The sequence below is a fragment of the Musca domestica genome, unplaced genomic scaffold (assembly GCF_030504385.1).
Source record: "Musca domestica strain aabys unplaced genomic scaffold, Musca_domestica.polishedcontigs.V.1.1 6, whole genome shotgun sequence".
NCBI lineage: Eukaryota > Metazoa > Arthropoda > Insecta > Diptera > Muscidae > Musca > Musca domestica.
In genome coordinates this window covers 21,457,597-21,474,201 of record NW_026712363.1, presented here as the reverse complement: position 1 = coordinate 21,474,201, position 16,605 = coordinate 21,457,597, and the positions used below count along the sequence as shown (strand labels likewise).

Below are 16,605 nucleotides of genomic sequence, written 5' to 3'. Positions count from 1 at the left end.
TACTAAATGAATAGCATGTCTATAGATTTGCGAAAACAATTCCATGGCGGTAGTGGTTGCTCTTTTATCTATGTGTCTGGTGGTTCAGACCCTGCCTGCCTATCTGGCAGTCTATCTCTCTGTCTGCCAGTCTGCCTAACAATGGGTTTCAGGGGAATTCTACACAAACACTCATGCAAATTCCCTTCAATTTAGAATCGAGCAACGAGCATACATTTATTAAAAAGTCTATTATTTTTGGCAATTTACAATTGCGTATGTGTTTTTGGGTGTGCGAGTGAGTGTGTCGGTCCGGGTGAATGAATTTGTTTGCCTTTTTTTTTGTTGCTACTCTTGTTGTTGTTGTTTACAATATAACACATACTTGAAATTGTTTACATTTTGAAGGGTTATACTCGCTACTCAACCAACACACAATGCAATGGCAATAGCAAAGTGTATACGCACTAGAGAATAGTCACTCAGAGCCCCCCCAACAAATGGAATAAAACCTATCCCTAGTTTGTAATGCTTTGGGAAAAAAATTGATATTGCTTTTATTTAAATATTTTGCAAGGATCCATCCATTGAAATTTGTTTATTGTGAGAATACATTGGGTATTCTATTATTTAACGAAGTTCGAAGTGATGGCAGACGTAGAGAGAACGCAACCCAAAATCACAAAAAAATTGTATTCGTGTTAATTTTGATACAAACTAAAAACACAATAAACCAAATGGTGTGAACAACATGAACGAGGGTGGCTGCTGAGGTGGGGTTAAAGTTGTGTGAAGAGGTACTCTTAATATGAGTAGCAGATGCCGATACTATTTCGCAGAAAAATATATCTCAATGGGATTGGATATCCCAATTTCGATTAGTTAGATGTTCCGATGCCATTCGACCACAAAAATAAAGAGAACTGAGGATTTCGCATTTAATGAAAGTTGTAGTTATACTGTGTGACAAAATTCTATATTTTCAATAATAACGGGGAAAGCAGTGCAACTTATAAAGGTAGAGCTAAAACAAGTAAAAAAGCTGTAAGTTCGGCCGGGCCGAACTTTTTATACCCTCCACCATTTGGTACAAATTTGGCAATTTCCAAAAAAATAAAATCCGTTAAAAATTCTGTTAAAATATTAAAAATACCGAATGTAGCTATTATATTAGGGTCTATACGACGACATGAACCTACGTAGATAACATTTGTCATAAGCCATTAGAATTTTCAAATGCGAAACTTAAAAAAATCGGTTATAATGTCGATAAAATCAAAATACCGAATATCAGGGGGTACCGTTATATGGGGGCTACACGAAGACGTGGACCTGCACAGACAATTTTCTGTCGTAAACTGTAGTATCCATTTCGAACTTAAAATATCAAATTTGAAACAATTCTAGTGAAAAATGTGCCTAAAGTCATTAAAATACCGAATATCGGGAGGTACCGTTATATGGGGGCTTTACGAAGAGGTGGGCCTGCACAGATAATTTTTTGTCTTAGGCTGTAGTATCCATTACGAACTTCAAATACCAAATTTGAAACAATTCCGGTGAATAAATTCGCTAAAATCATCAAAATACCGAGTAACAGAAGGTACTGTTAAGTGGGGCCATATGGAGCTGCACAGACAATTTTCTGTCTTAGGCTGTAGTATCCGATATGAACTTTAAAATACCAAATTAAATCATATCCGGTGAATAATGTTGCTTAAATCACCAAACTACCAAAAAGAGAAAAGTATATGGGGGCTTTACCAAAAAGTGGACCTAAATGGTTCAATACCAAAAGTCCTACATTTGAGTAAAAAACCTACTTCATTTCGTTCGGAAGCTATAATGATTTCCATAGGCGCAGATCTTGTGTTACCAAAAACAGATCTTTTGTAAGCAAAAATGTTTGTATGATAGATGCTTATTACGATTTCTCTGAGCGTTTTATTTTTCAAAATCTTGAAGCCTATGTGGGGGAGGTACCAGAAGAAATGGTCCGATCTCTACTATCTTAATAAAATATCTTGTGTTGATGGAAATATTGAGATGTACCAAGTCTGAGTGCAATCGGATGTCAATTTAGCTCTTTAAGAGTTTCACTCTCCCTCCCTTCGTGCGAACAAGCCAGCCAGACAGACAGACGGACCGTGAGACATTGCATGATCAAATTCAAATATCCTTAAACGGATTTCATCCAAAGAGACCTAAGGTCTAAAATCTTTTCCTCGATAAGGCACGTTCTGCCCGTATCAAATGATACCCATATGGCTGAGATATTTTTTATAATTACAAGGCCTTTGTATCAAAAAGGGTTCACACTTTCTGGTACCTCCCTTACAACAGGTCAAAATTTGGAATAAATACAGGGTGAGATAAAAAAACTGCAACAAAGTCAAACGCTATAACTTTTTACATTTTTTTTTTTTTAATTTTATTGAATTAGAGCAAAAAATGTCGGAAATAGCATCAAATTTTAGAATAAGTTTTGATTTGTTTGAATTGGTAACCTTTGGCATGAATTATGACCTTCACACGGCGAATGAAACCGTCACACGCTGCCCGAATGTTGCTCTGCGGCAATTTGGCCTATTCCCGTCGGCCTATTTTGCCAAGGCTTTAATACACCCTCCAGAATATTTTCGCGATAATATTCGGCATTTATTGTGATGCCACGGTCGATTAATACGAGCGGAGAGCGACCATCGGCTGTTATTGCGGCCTACACCATCACCATGCCCGGCGCTTGAGTTCTGGTGGCCAACCGAAGGTACATATTTTCAGCTGACCTCTTTGGTAAGTAAACACGATCATTTTGTTTGTTTACAAACTGCTGGACAACGAATGTTTTCTCATCGGAGAAAACCGAATTCGGCAGTTCGACACTTTCGGCCAAGCTCTTTTGAGTTAATTTTTTTCTGTTGCGGTGTAATTTCTTGAAATTTTTAGACTTTCAATGGCTTTACCCCGAGCTCATTTTGCAATATTTGCCATTTTTCGGCCATTGCGACGCGGTTTTCGATCAAGTCGCTTCTTTACTTTTCAAACCATTTCTGCTGATGTTGCTGTTTTCTTCCGTCCACTTCATTGACGTCGCTGGGCTACGCTACCGGTATCACTGTAACGAGCGATGGTACGAGACACAAAAGTTTTATTCACAAATGCTGGAGTGGTTTAACGATAGCCACTTTGGTAGTTTTTCCAGCCAAATATTAAGAAATCGCACTTGAATTCCATCAGGAATAATTTTTATTCTGGAAAACTCTCAAAAATGTCTTTGTACGCTTCTAAACAATATAATGAGCTGTCACTGGAATAATTTTAAGAGCTGTCGGACGAGTGGCTTTGAAATTATATGAAATGATAAAATTGCAACCGATTCTCTTTAAATTTTACACATTCTCTTACTCTTACTAACAAATGATCTGGTGTGGTGATGGGATGAATTGGTCCACTCCTTCTGGTATCTCGTGAAAGATGCAATAGATATAGTCCAAATCTAGAACTTGTAATATCTATATCAGACTTTGATCAGATACGGAATGTGTCTGGCCCTCTTCTTCGGAGCCTCTATCATAAAGGGCCAAAAGTTTGAGCAAAAATAACGCAAGGCTGAGGGTATATACTGTCTGCAAAACCGTCTGATAATTTTTGAAATTGTTTAGTTCTAAATTGATAATTTTCCCGTCACTGTTACAACATTGTATTTTGTCGCTGAAGATTATTAGTTCAAAATAAGAAAATCCTTGTAAAAAAAAAAATTGAGACTGGAGCATTCGGACATATTTTCCAATATTTTCATTCTCCCGTGCCTCCACTTATCAAAAGTTCGATCCGGTCAACGCCCCTTTCACTTCTAGCATTTCACCCTAATTCTTACACCTCCCTCGTGCAACATGATTTCCCATTAGGCAATAGTTCAAGAGCTATAGGAACAAAACAACAACAACAACATGTGTACAAAACAATTGTTCATTGTGTTGGATTTCACCCGTGAAACAGAGACATCGAATGAATAAAAATATGTGTGTATGTATGTACGTATCGGAACAAAAACAAAAACAGCAACACCAATATCAGTTGGAATCGCACAAAGCTAGAAACGTAGTTACCAACAATGGCAACAATGAAAACAATGTTTTTAACATTTGAGTTTTTGTGCTATTGTTGTCAGTTTTACTAAAAATTATTGACTTTATAATATAACGAACGTATACACACACACCGACTCACACACACACAGAGCTACACTCATGCCAATAGACACAAAGGAACTATTTTTACACACAGGGAATTTCATTCCGTTACGGATATCTGTTGGTATTATTATACGAGCTGGGAGCGAGGGCGGACACCCGGACGGACGGACGAACCAACCAACCAACGGATACGACTACAATTCATGTGGAGCAGCAGCAAATGCCAATGCTATTATTGTTGCATTCAATACCAAGCATATCCTTTTATTTTTGGTATTTTGCAATTATTCAGGATATTGGTTTGTGTTCAAATTACACATTATTCGGTTCTTGGTTTAAATGTTCGAACATTCTTGCAATCCTTCTTCTACCTTTAAATTCAAGGGAGGAAGGAAGAGTAGGAGTTTGTTTTTTTTTTCATACAAAAATAATGATGAGTAAATAAGTTATTTTCAGAATATAATTCTGGGGACTTGAATTATTGTAGAGTAGCTATGGTTGCACAGTGTTAAAAAATAATGATTTTTTTTTTGTCATACCATTTCTTTGTCAGTTTCCAGAAATAGTAGGTTCCCAGGAAAATCTTGTGCGTGTGTCTGTGTCACTGTAGTCCACCGAGAACATGTCTTTAAAATACGAACATGACACTTCGACACATGGACATTTCTATGCTGGTTATTCTATTGGACAGCTGCACAAATTCCTTTAAAAAAAACTGTATATTATTAGAAACAAATAATAGAAGTTTTGTACATTTCCAAAAAATAATACAATATATTGAAGTATTATGGAAAGAACAAATGTATAACATGCTATGTGTATGCTCATTGATATGTTTAGTTTAGTTTTTAATTCTTAAAAAAAAATTGGCAGATAGTTTTTAAAAAGAAAACAAAAATGGAAATTAAGTTCATCAGGGCGTATGATAATTGTCAAATTGTATACGACCGAGTGAACAGAAGCAAAATTCGAGAACTAACAAATTGCACATGTGGAAATTTCTACGTTACTTTTATCCCATATAACAAGACCTCCTGATTCGGGCGCTTTGAAGGATTCTATCTCAATTTCCAATCCAACCAGCTCTAATTTGCATTTTCAGATAATCTGTTGTTAGATTTACTCTTTACAAAAAACATTTAATATGGGTTTATATTTAATTTATTTGAGTATAGCGATTTCGGGGACTTATCTTAAACCTGCATACCAAATAATTTCAGATTTTGAGTAAATTTTGTTTGCACCAAAAAGTACAAGTTTCTGAGAACACTTCAGCTTTGTCTGGAAACTGCAAATATATTTCCAGTATTCAACCTCTAATATAAAACTTCAAAAAAAAAAGTAAGTTCCTCCGGGCCGAACTTTGAATACCCTCCACCATTCGGTACAAATTTAACAATTTTCAAAAAAAAAAAAAATAAAATCCGTTAAAATCTTTAAAATACAGAATGTAGCCGTACAGACAATTTTCTGTCATATGCTGTAGTATCCATAACGAACGTCAAATACTAAATCTAAAATAGTTCGGATAAATAATGTCTCTAAAATCATCAAAATACCGAATATCGGGAGGTACCGTTATATGAGGGCTATACGAAGACGTGAATCTACATAACAGATATTATGCATTTGAGTAAAATTTTATCAACCTGCTTCATTTCGTTCGGAAGCTAGTGTGATTTCCACAGACGGACAGACGGACGAACATTGATAAATCGACATAAAATTTTATATCGATCAAGAATATCTTCATAGAATAACTTTCTGAGCCGATTTATGCATGTCAGTGCGTTTGTACTCCCATCTGTCCGATTTTCGACCCATGTCATTTTGTGAACAAAATGCAGGTCGCATTTAGTGATGAAATTTTCCAAACAATATTAGTTTGGCCCAAGGCCAAACACTATTGAAATTGGTGAGAAATGGTTCAAGCTTAGATATAGCTCCCATATATATCTTCAATCAATTTCGGGTTAATGGAATGTACACCTTCGCTTGGCCACCAGAACTCAAGCGCATGCCGTGGTGATGATGTGGACCGCCATAACAGCCGATGGTCGTTCTCCGCTCGTATTAATCGACCGTCGCATCAGAATCAAAGCCGAATATTATCGAGAAAATAATCTGGAGGGTGTAATCATTTTGACCGCAAACTTTGGATATTCTAACAGGATTCATCTTTGGTACCAGATATCAGATATAACTCTGAAATAAGTGTTTCAAATTTTGCAAAGATCGGATCTGATTTGGATATAGTTCCAATATATAAATCTTAAATCGATTTCGGGTTAATTGTGCACCACATGACCAATATCAGTCCAATTGACCTGAATTTTTGCACATCCGAGCGAATTCAGTCTGGAAGTAAGTATATCAAATTTGTTGAAAATCGATTTAGATTTTATATATACGCATAATGGCCCCGGCCCCGCTCGACTTATGACCTTTCCTTAGTGGTTATTAATATTTTTTTAAGAAAAATAGAAGCACAAAAGGAATTGACAAAGAATTCTCCCTCTCTCTTCCTTCCCGACACTCGCAATAAAAAAGACTTACCGTGACGAAACTTCCTTAATAAAAATTGGGACAATGATTAACAAGTTCCGACATGGAGGTCCAGTTTTTTGCATAATTGTGTTTTATCCATTAAATTTGCATTTGGTGAGAGCCCCAAAAACCTAGTTTAATTCAGGGAAGCATTCTATCTCTTTGAAATATTGCTCAGACAATTATATTACCCCTAGTAGGTTTGGTATTAAAAATGGGACATATTGGTCCACGTTTCGGCAAGGCCCCACATATAGCGTTACTTCATAATTTTCGGTTTGAATGTTTTGACTACAACTTTAAATAAAATCATCTGTAACATGACATTTTAAGTTCGGAGTAGATGTAAATGGCATTGGCCCCACATTACTGTACCTCCTATTTTTCGATATTTTGAAGGTTTCGAACACGAATTTAAACGAATTTATGTGTAACTTTTGGGTTCAGAGCTGACAAAATGTCACCCTGCTAAATTTTGTGATCCACTATTATATATTGACCAAATATAACAGCACTTCGTAATTTCAAGAATTTTGAGGGTTTCTGACAGGGTTTTTTTACAAACTTATTATTTGGATTTTTATTTTTCAGTGGAAAAAAACTATAAAAATCGGTCCACGTTTTGGTATAGTCCCCATAAAACGGTACCTCCCGATATTCGGTATTTTCATGATTTATGCCACATTTTTTCACGGATTTTTCTGAACATTGGTATTTGTAGGTCGTAATGGGTTGTAGCTCCGGTGGCGAAACATTGCATGTATGGGTCCACGCTTTGGTATAGCCCCCATATAAAGGTACCTCCCAATATTCGGCATTTTGATCATTTTTGCCACATTTTTTCACGGATTTGTCTAAAAATTGGTATATGTTGGTCATAATGGGTTGTAGCTCCGGTGGCGAAACATTGCATGTATGGGTCCACGATTTGGTATAGTCCCCATATAATTGTACCTCCCGATATTCGGTATTTCGATGGTTTTTGCCACATTTTTTAACTGATTTAATTAAAAATTGGTATTTGTAGGTCATAATGGGTCCTAGTTCGTGTGGCAACACATTGTATGTGTAGGTCCACGTTTTAGTATAGTCCCCACATAACGGTACCTCCCGATATTCGGTATTTTGATGATTTATGACACATTTTTTCACGGGTTTGTCTGAAAATTGTATTTGTACCTCATAATGGGTCCTAGTTCGTGCGCCGAAACATTGTAATTATAGGTCCACGTTTTGGTATAGTCCCCATATAACGGGTACCTCCCGATATTCGGTATTTCGATGATTTTTGCCACATTTTTTCACGGATTTGTCTGAAAATCGGTATTTGTAGGTGATAATGGGTTCTAGCCCCTTTGGCGAAACTTTGCATGTTTTCACGATATGGTATAGCCCCCATTTAACGGTACCTTCCGATATTCGGTATTTTGATGATTTTTGGCATATTTTCCCATGAATATATTTAAAAATTGGTGTATGTGGGTCATAATGGGCTCTTATGTATCCTTTACCCTAAGGTGGAGGGCATTAAAAGTTTGGCCCGGCCGAACTTTGTGTTTTTTTTACTTGTTTAATTTTTGTATCAGCAACAAAAAACAAAACTGAGTTCAGCCAGAAAAAATAATTCATCATATGACTAGGATGTTCCTCCTTAAATCTCTCTCATTGTCTTAAATTGGGTTATCAGTCAAAGTAAAAGATGAGGAAGGTAACCTCACCATTAAACAGATTTTTTAAGACAGAAACCCAATTTGCTGTGAACCAAATGTATTGATCATCAAAAAATGGATCTAGATGTAACTAAAATTTTTGGATGAAAAATGGTAGCATAAATACTGTTGTAAAAATCAATATTTCATTATTATTTTAATATTAAGAATGCTCAAAATTAATTATTAATAAGTAATTAGAATTATCATTTAACTCATTAAATTAACTTGCTTACTGTACATAAACTATTTATCAGCAGGGTAAGAGAACGACGAGAATGGTCAGTGGAACTTGTTTCATCATTCTGTTTTTACCTATGCTGTTTTACTAAGTGTAATGATTGTTGTTGCTGCCGCTCTCATACTCACTGAAACGAGTGTCATAAAACTGGTATCGTGTGCTAAGCGAACCATACTTTTAACTCAATGATAATTTGAGTGTTACATTATTTAGGTTCAATCATTTTGCATTGATTTCATATTCCTTCTTCTATTTTGACATCAGAACGAACAACATCAAAGCAGCAAGTATTCCACTAACCATTCTCTTCTTAGTTCTTTTATTTCAGCAAATTTTTATTTCTGAGCATATGTACATGCAATTGTCATTTACATTATTCAATAAAATTTGTGAAAAATTAATTACTTAAATTAACTAAAAATCAAATAAATATCTTTACATATAAATTTGGTGCCGAAACCCGGGAAAGTTAATTTCGAAATTTTGTAAAATAAAATAGTTGGTGCAAGTCTGTGTATTAAGAAGTGCTTAAACATGAGTTCGCTTGACATTTTAATCAAAGAACAACGTGGTCTGCTGGATTTGATTAACAAGCATGAACTTGGATTTAATAAAAAATCCAGAGAAGAAAAAACTCATGGTTATTTAAATTCCCTGGCACAACTTCTTGATGATATCTTCACTAAATTTGAGAGCCAGCATGGAACAATTGTCAGACTAGTGCATGAATCATCAATGTCTGAAAGTGATGTTCCATATTTAACAGACGAAGTGTTTTTCCATTTCTCTGAAAAATATTTAACTTTTAAGGGACATTTGATTGATTCCCTTCCAGATAACTCAACAACACATTCACCCTTAACTAGCACGTTTTCTGCGCCGAATAATCGTTCAGAAACAATATTTTCAGACACTCGCCTTCCAAAGATAAATTTACCAAAATTTTCTGGCGATTATATCGATTGGGTTCCTTTTCAAGACCTTTTTTCATCGCTGGTGCATAACAATGATTCGTTGAACAAAGTGCAAAAGTTCTTTTATTTAAAAAGTAGTATTTCAGGGGAAGCTGCAAATTTGATAAAAACTTTTTCAGCCACTGAGGCAAATTACGATTCAGCGTGGCAAATTTTGGAGGCGAGATACCATAACAAACGAATGTTAGTTGGAAATCTCATTTCTAAACTTTTTAACATACCAAAGTCAGATGGAGGTTTTCAGTCTATCAAAATCATTCTCGATTCTACACAAGAATGCCTCGCATCTCTAAGCAACCTTGGACTAAGTACAATTAGCTGGGATCCTATCCTTATCCATTTAATCATTCAAAAACTTGACTTACAAACTAGAAGAGATTGGGAAAATTCTCTCAAATCCAGTTCAAACTTGCCATCTCGTTCTGAACTTTTTTCATTTCTTGAAAGAACTTTTCGAACTTTGGAATCGCTAAGCGACCAATACCCTACTTTAACGGGTAAACCTAAATTTACTAAAACCAAGTTTTCAAAGAAGACATCTTGTCACACTGGAAGGATATCAAAATCCAATCAAAGAAATTGTCTCTATTGTGAAAAAAGTAATCACTCTCTTCCAAAATGTTATAAATTTCTCTCGTTATCCTTGGACTTGAAAAACGAGTTCATATTAAGCAAAAATATATGCCGCAACTGCCTTACTGTTGGACATAACATAAATAACTGCGACTCACCTTTTCGTTGTGTAATTTGCAGGGAAATGCATCACACAATTTTGCATCCTAATGAACCATCTGGTCATATGTATGCAGGAAAATCTGATTCAAACCAGAATTCTCAAATATCATCTAATAGTTCAAATACGCACCCATCTATACTTTTGTACACAATTCGCCTAAATGTTTCTAAAAATGGCCATACAATTTCGTTACGGGCATTGTTAGATCCTGGTTCGCAAGGGAGTCTTATTACTGAAGCTGCAGTGCAACTTTTAGGGTTGAGAAAAATGAGAAATCAATGCAATGTCATTGGCGTAGGTGGTGGTCATGGAAATATATCCAAATATTCTGTTAATATTGATTTGCTTAACCGCAAAAATCAGTCTGTGCTTTTATGTACGGCATTAGTGCTACCAAATTTGTCATCGTATACTCCTGGTATTTCATTCAAAAATATTTCTTTGCCAGATATTGAAACAGAAGATCTTGCTGATCCTTTCTTCTATAAAACAGACAGAATTGATCTAATATTAGGGTCGGACGTTTGTGCAAAAATTAAAATTCCATCTGAATCTTTTGTCCACAAAGGACTTTTCTTTCAGAATACTCACTTTGGTTGGGTCTTTTCAGGCACAAGTGACAGTTTGCTATCACATAATATTCATATACACAATACCAATTTAGAAAAAATACTGAGATCATTCTGGGAACAAGAAGAAGTGTCTGTAAAAAGGTCTCCAAATCAAGAGGAAATATTATGTGAGAATTATTTCAAAACCTCAACAACGCGTCAAGAAAATGGACGTTATTTAGTAAGTTTACCTTTTAAATCAATAATATCCTCTAATAAAACCCCATACTTGCAAAATAACGCCCTGAATGCACTTAGAAGACTACGGCATTTGGAAGTATCATTTTCGAAGAGACCTGAATTTAGCCAGGCCTATAAAACGTTCATGAATGAATATGAGACTTTAGGTCATATGACCAAAATTGGTAGCTATCCAGACGATGTACGACAAAACTCCTACTTCCTTCCCCATCACGGAGTCTTTAAAGAGGACAGCAGTACAACCAAACTTCGTGTTGTATTTGATGGCAGTAGCCACTTTCCAGAATTCAATTCCCTCAATGATATTTTAGCTCCTGGTCCAGCCCTGCAAAACGACCTTCCGTCTATTATTACCAAATGGCGCACCCACAAAATTGCATTTAGTGCGGATATCGAAAAAATGTTCCGTCAAATCGACGTTAATCCTGATCATCGCAAATTCCAACAAATTTTGTGGAGACAGAATTCCTCAGAGCCTATGCATATTTATGAGCTTAACACTGTCACCTATGGCACCACAAGTGCGCCCTACTTAGCAATCCGTGTCCTACATAAATTAGCAGAAGATTTCAACAATGAATATCCAAAGGCAGCCAAAGTTTTAGTAGCAGATTCGTATGTCGATGACATTTTATCTGGGGCTGAAACGATAGATGAAGCCCAATTATTATACACTGATTTATGCGATCTTTTGAAGTCAGGTGGCTGCAATCTTCGTAAATGGAACTCGAATTCTGCAGATTTCCTAAGCAAAATTCCAGAAGCTTGTCGAGATTCCTCTTCAACTATATGCTTCAGCAAAGACAATGTGGTTAAAACGCTAGGTGTCCAATGGAATATTAATAGTGATTCTTTTTGCTTTAATGTAATACTGGATGAGAACCCAACTATCTCAAAGAGATCGATCTTGTCTGAGTCGGCTAGGCTATATGATCCATTGGGCTGGTTAACTCCAACCACATTAATTTCAAAGTCCATATTTAAAAAACTCTGGGAGCATGTTTTAGATTGGGATGACAAACTACCAACAGAGTTAGAAAAGGCTTGGACAAAACACAGGATCTCTTTGAGGGAACTCACCAAAGTTAAGATCCCAAGATGGATAAAATGGTCTCAACATTCGCCAATTGAACTTCACTGTTTCTGTGATGCTTCTACCGAAGCTTATGCTGCTGTTGTATACTCTAGGGTGAGTACTCCTAAAGGCATTGTTGTTTCAATTTTGCAAGCCAAATCGAAGGTTTCTCCCATCAAAACGGTGACTATACCCAGATTGGAGCTTTGTGCAGCAAAATTACTAGCGCTTCTAACAGAAAATGTAAAGAGGTCATTATCAGGATATTCTATCCGCAATATTTTTTACTGGAGCGATAGCACAACAGTCTTAAGCTGGATTAGAAAACCTCCTTCACAGTGGACCGTCTATGTGGCTAACAGAGTAGCTGATATACAAAGGCTTAGTAGTCCACTTCAATGGAATTATGTTCCATCAGCTCTAAATCCCGCTGACTGCGCTTCCAGAGGTATATCAGCGAGTGATTTATTACATTGTAAGATGTGGTGGTGGGCCTCAATTTTTGCAAGAGCCCCCTTCCTCTTGGCCTAAGTCTCTTCCACACCTTAATACAAGTGAAGAAATCAGGAAACCAAAGATGACTACACATAATCTCGTAAAAAAGGTTTACAACGAATTGCTTACCAAATATTCAAATCTTCAAAAATTATTGCGAGTAATATCTCTCTGTTTTCGGTATGTGCATAATATTAGAAATCCAAAAACAAGAATGGTAGGATGTTTGACAGCTCTAGAAAAAATTAATACTCTGCACTTTTTAATAAAAGAAGTCCAGGCAATTGATTTTCCCCAAGAAATAAAACTTCTTTTAAACAATACTCCACTAAAACATAGCCCATTGCTAAAACTTACGCCTTTTATCGACGAACAAGGTGTTATACGAGTGGGAGGCCGTCTGCAAAACTCAAATTTGGAGTACAGTATAATGCATCCAATTGTTTTATCAAAAGGTAATCCACTACTATTAGAGATGCCAACTAATTATTAGAGATGCCCATGAAAGAACTCTGCATGGCGGTATTACTCTCACAATGTCTTACGTTAATAGACACTATTGGATATTATCCGGAACTCAATTAACAAAGACAATAATTTCACAATGCTTGAAGTGCTTTAGATATTCTGCAAAGACCTCTCAACAAATAATGGGAAATCTACCACCAGTACGACTACATATTAGCCGACCATTCAAACATAGCGGTGTAGACTATGCTGGGCCAATTATGATTAAAAATTCCACTCTAAGGTCAGCTGTGACTTCCAAAGGTTATATATGTTTATTTGTGTGTATGGTGACTAAGGCATTACACTTAGAAGCTGTCACAGACCTCACAACAACAGCCTTTCTAGCAGCTTTCAAACGCTTTGTATCCCGCAGAGGCATATGTACTGACGTTTATTCCGATTGTGGAACAAATTTCGTAGGCGCTTCTAAAGAGCTACAAGTTCTTCAAAAAAGGTCCCTTAAATCTTTGCCATCGGAACTACGCCACAATCTAAATACAAATGGTACTACATGGCACTTTATACCTCCCGCATCACCAAACTTTGGAGGACTATGGGAGGCAGGTGTAAAATCTGTAAAGTACCATCTAAAACGTATTGTTGGTGACAGGCTACTTAGTTTTGAGGAACTTTCCACTTTACTTTGCCAAATTGAAAGCTGTTTAAACTCGCGACCTTTGTGCCCTTTGTCATCTGATCCATCGGATCATGAAGCCCTGACTCCAGCCCACTTCTTAATTGGTGAACCAACAAATTGTATCCAGCAAGAAACTCTACTTGACATTAATGAAAACCATTTAGATCGATGGAAAAGATTAGAACGAATGAAACAACATTTCTGGAAACGTTGGCGCAACGAGTACCTCAATCGGCTACAGTCTCGCCCAAAATGGTTGCATGGAACCAGAAATGCTGAAATTGGTGATCTTGTGCTGATTGCAGATGAAAGATGCGGCCCTGGACAATGGCTTCTTGGCCGAATAACCGATGTCCATCCAGGAACTGATGGCAAAATCAGGGTGGTATCTGTTTCAACTAAAAATAAAATTATGAAAAGACCTATAAGTAAAATTTGTTTTCTTCCAGAATGCGATTCCCAGAAAAACATTGGAAATGCTGAAAATTATTCATAAAAACAAACTTGTATACAATCTCTGAACACATATTCCCGAAAGATGTCTTACTACAATCACTATTCATGTTCCCCTACTAAAGATTTTGCTCAATGAGTAAGACGGTGCCTTTGAATTAGCGCTGTGAGTCGGAGCATAGCGGAACTTGCGAGTTCGACTAAAACACTCCCACCGTGTGGCCGTCTTATTCAAATTTACGTATGAACTTCGTTCATAAGGGGGGAGCATGTTGTAAAAATCAATATTTCATTATTATTTTAATATTAAGAATGCTCAAAATTAATTATTAATAAGTAATTAGAATTATCATTTAACTCATTAAATTAACTTGCTTACTGTACATAAACTATTTATCAGCAGGGTAAGAGAACGACGAGAATGGTCAGTGGAACTTGTTTCATCATTCTGTTTTTACCTATGCTGTTTTACTAAGTGTAATGATTGTTGTTGCTGCCGCTCTCATACTCACTGAAACGAGTGTCATAAAACTGGTATCGTGTGCTAAGCGAACCATACTTTTAACTCAATGATAATTTGAGTGTTACATTATTTAGGTTCAATCATTTTGCATTGATTTCATATTCCTTCTTCTATTTTGACATCAGAACGAACAACATCAAAGCAGCAAGTATTCCACTAACCATTCTCTTCTTAGTTCTTTTATTTCAGCAAATTTTTATTTCTGAGCATATGTACATGCAATTGTCATTTACATTATTCAATAAAATTTGTGAAAAATTAATTACTTAAATTAACTAAAAATCAAATAAATATCTTTACAAATACAGTTGGGGTTCTTGATTTACATTTCATAGGTTGCAAATGAACCATTACCTCTGCTAAGTCAACTTAATTATCTGAACACAAATTGATGTACGGGTACATTATAAACAATGGTTTTATTACAATCCCCTACCCACTCTTAAGAAAATATTTACATATTGCCATTCACTTTGATGTTTTCCAAAAAAAAAAAAAAAAGAAATTAAGTAATTTTGTTGTTTCCTCCTTTACCTTAGTAATGAACTCTCTGTCTCTCTACCTCTCCGTCTCACACACCCACCTAATCTGGAGGAAATGACAAAAACATTAGCTTTTCGTAGTTAACATTTTATAATTATGTTCACATCAACATTATACAAAATTATATCCTTTAGAAAACATCCTGTTGTGTCGATGTAAAGGACAGGCAACGTCAATGCACAGAACACGTACATACACAGACGGAACATACTTACACACTCATATATACATCTATGCATCTCTATATATAGATCATTATATATGTATTTATGTAAGTAGAATACATGCACATATATTAACTCATCATAAATAAAAAATAAACATGTAGTATACCAACACAACTGCATGCATGGTCACATATGTATGTATGTGTGTGTGTGTGTGTCGTAAAAACAATGTTACCAAAAATATCCTTCCATACCTGAAACAATGAAAACAAAACAAACATCGTTGATCAACAAAGAGGAAATAATGTTTTAATGCCATTCGTTGTAGTTGGTTGGCGTGGGACCACCCACCCCCACGATTTACAATGTCTTCCTTTCCAGCTTGACGTAGTTGATGCTAGTCTTCTTCTTCATCATCTCAGTCCCGTATTTGAAGTCTTTGTGTTTTTTTTTTCGGGTTATTTATTTACACCAACCTTTCTCTTAATTTACAGCTGAGCGAATTGGGACGTCCATTTACAGGTGGCTCCTGGTGTGGGAAAGCCACAGGACCACAGTTATATTTCAGTGAAACATCAACAGTGACAGCTTCGGTTAAGGTAAGTACAAAACAAAAAATTGTATACGTATGTGTTTGTGTGTATATGTAAAACATACAAAGCAATATTGAATGAAATATATTTACACTGTAAGAAATAATGTGACAGAAATGTGAAATTAGGACGGACTGGAATTTTATTTCGTAAGAAAATCTAAATTTTTAATTTTCATTTATGTTTTTATATTTTGTCATCCTGACGGTAATTGATTGAAAATATGATTTAAGACCCCATAAGTGGTATATATTTTCAATTACCTTATGATACTACGACAATATAAAGACGGCTATTGTGACCGTATGTATATCCATCCGACCGTTCATTCTAACTTTTGATAGGATCGTTCTTAAGTTTTGCCCATAGAAACTTGAATAAAAACACTCGGTGAATAATGTCGCTAAAATCATCA

General features: G+C 35.9%; 2 protein-coding genes across 3 annotated transcripts in view; both read left to right on the top strand.

Moving 5' to 3' along the window:
* The window catches only part of LOC101900285 (uncharacterized), a 510,960-nt gene that overhangs the window by 258,154 nt on the left and 236,201 nt on the right, over nucleotides 1-16,605 (top strand). Inside the window, exon 6 of the mRNA XM_059129113.1 lies at nucleotides 16,092-16,196. Coding sequence (XP_058985096.1) covers nucleotides 16,092-16,196 — 105 coding nt within the window. The remainder of the gene's footprint in view (nucleotides 1-16,091; nucleotides 16,197-16,605) is intronic.
* On the top strand, nucleotides 8,615-15,143 carry LOC131805653 (uncharacterized). Of its 2 annotated transcripts, none has more exons than XR_009343743.1 (2): nucleotides 8,615-14,293; nucleotides 14,361-15,143. XR_009343743.1 is itself a non-coding variant. In XM_059129112.1 (2 exons), exons 1-2 carry the CDS (start codon nucleotides 13,301-13,303, stop codon nucleotides 14,430-14,432), a joined length of 1,065 nt encoding a protein of 354 aa, XP_058985095.1. In that variant the 5' UTR covers nucleotides 13,237-13,300; the 3' UTR covers nucleotides 14,433-15,143. The 2 variants fall into 2 exon arrangements, 1 of the variants encoding a protein (XP_058985095.1); XM_059129112.1 differs by having other exon boundaries at nucleotides 13,237-14,293.

What these genes read in the sequence shown, in the direction of transcription:
- LOC131805653 (XM_059129112.1), top strand. Translation starts at nt 13,301, where the DNA reads ATGTCTTACGTTAATAGACACTATTGGATATTATCCGGAACTCAATTA. An exon ending in GAACTGATGGCAAAATCAGG is followed by an intron (nt 14,294 to 14,360) that starts GTGGTATCTGTT and finishes GTTTTCTTCCAG; the next exon opens with AATGCGATTCCCAGAAAAAC.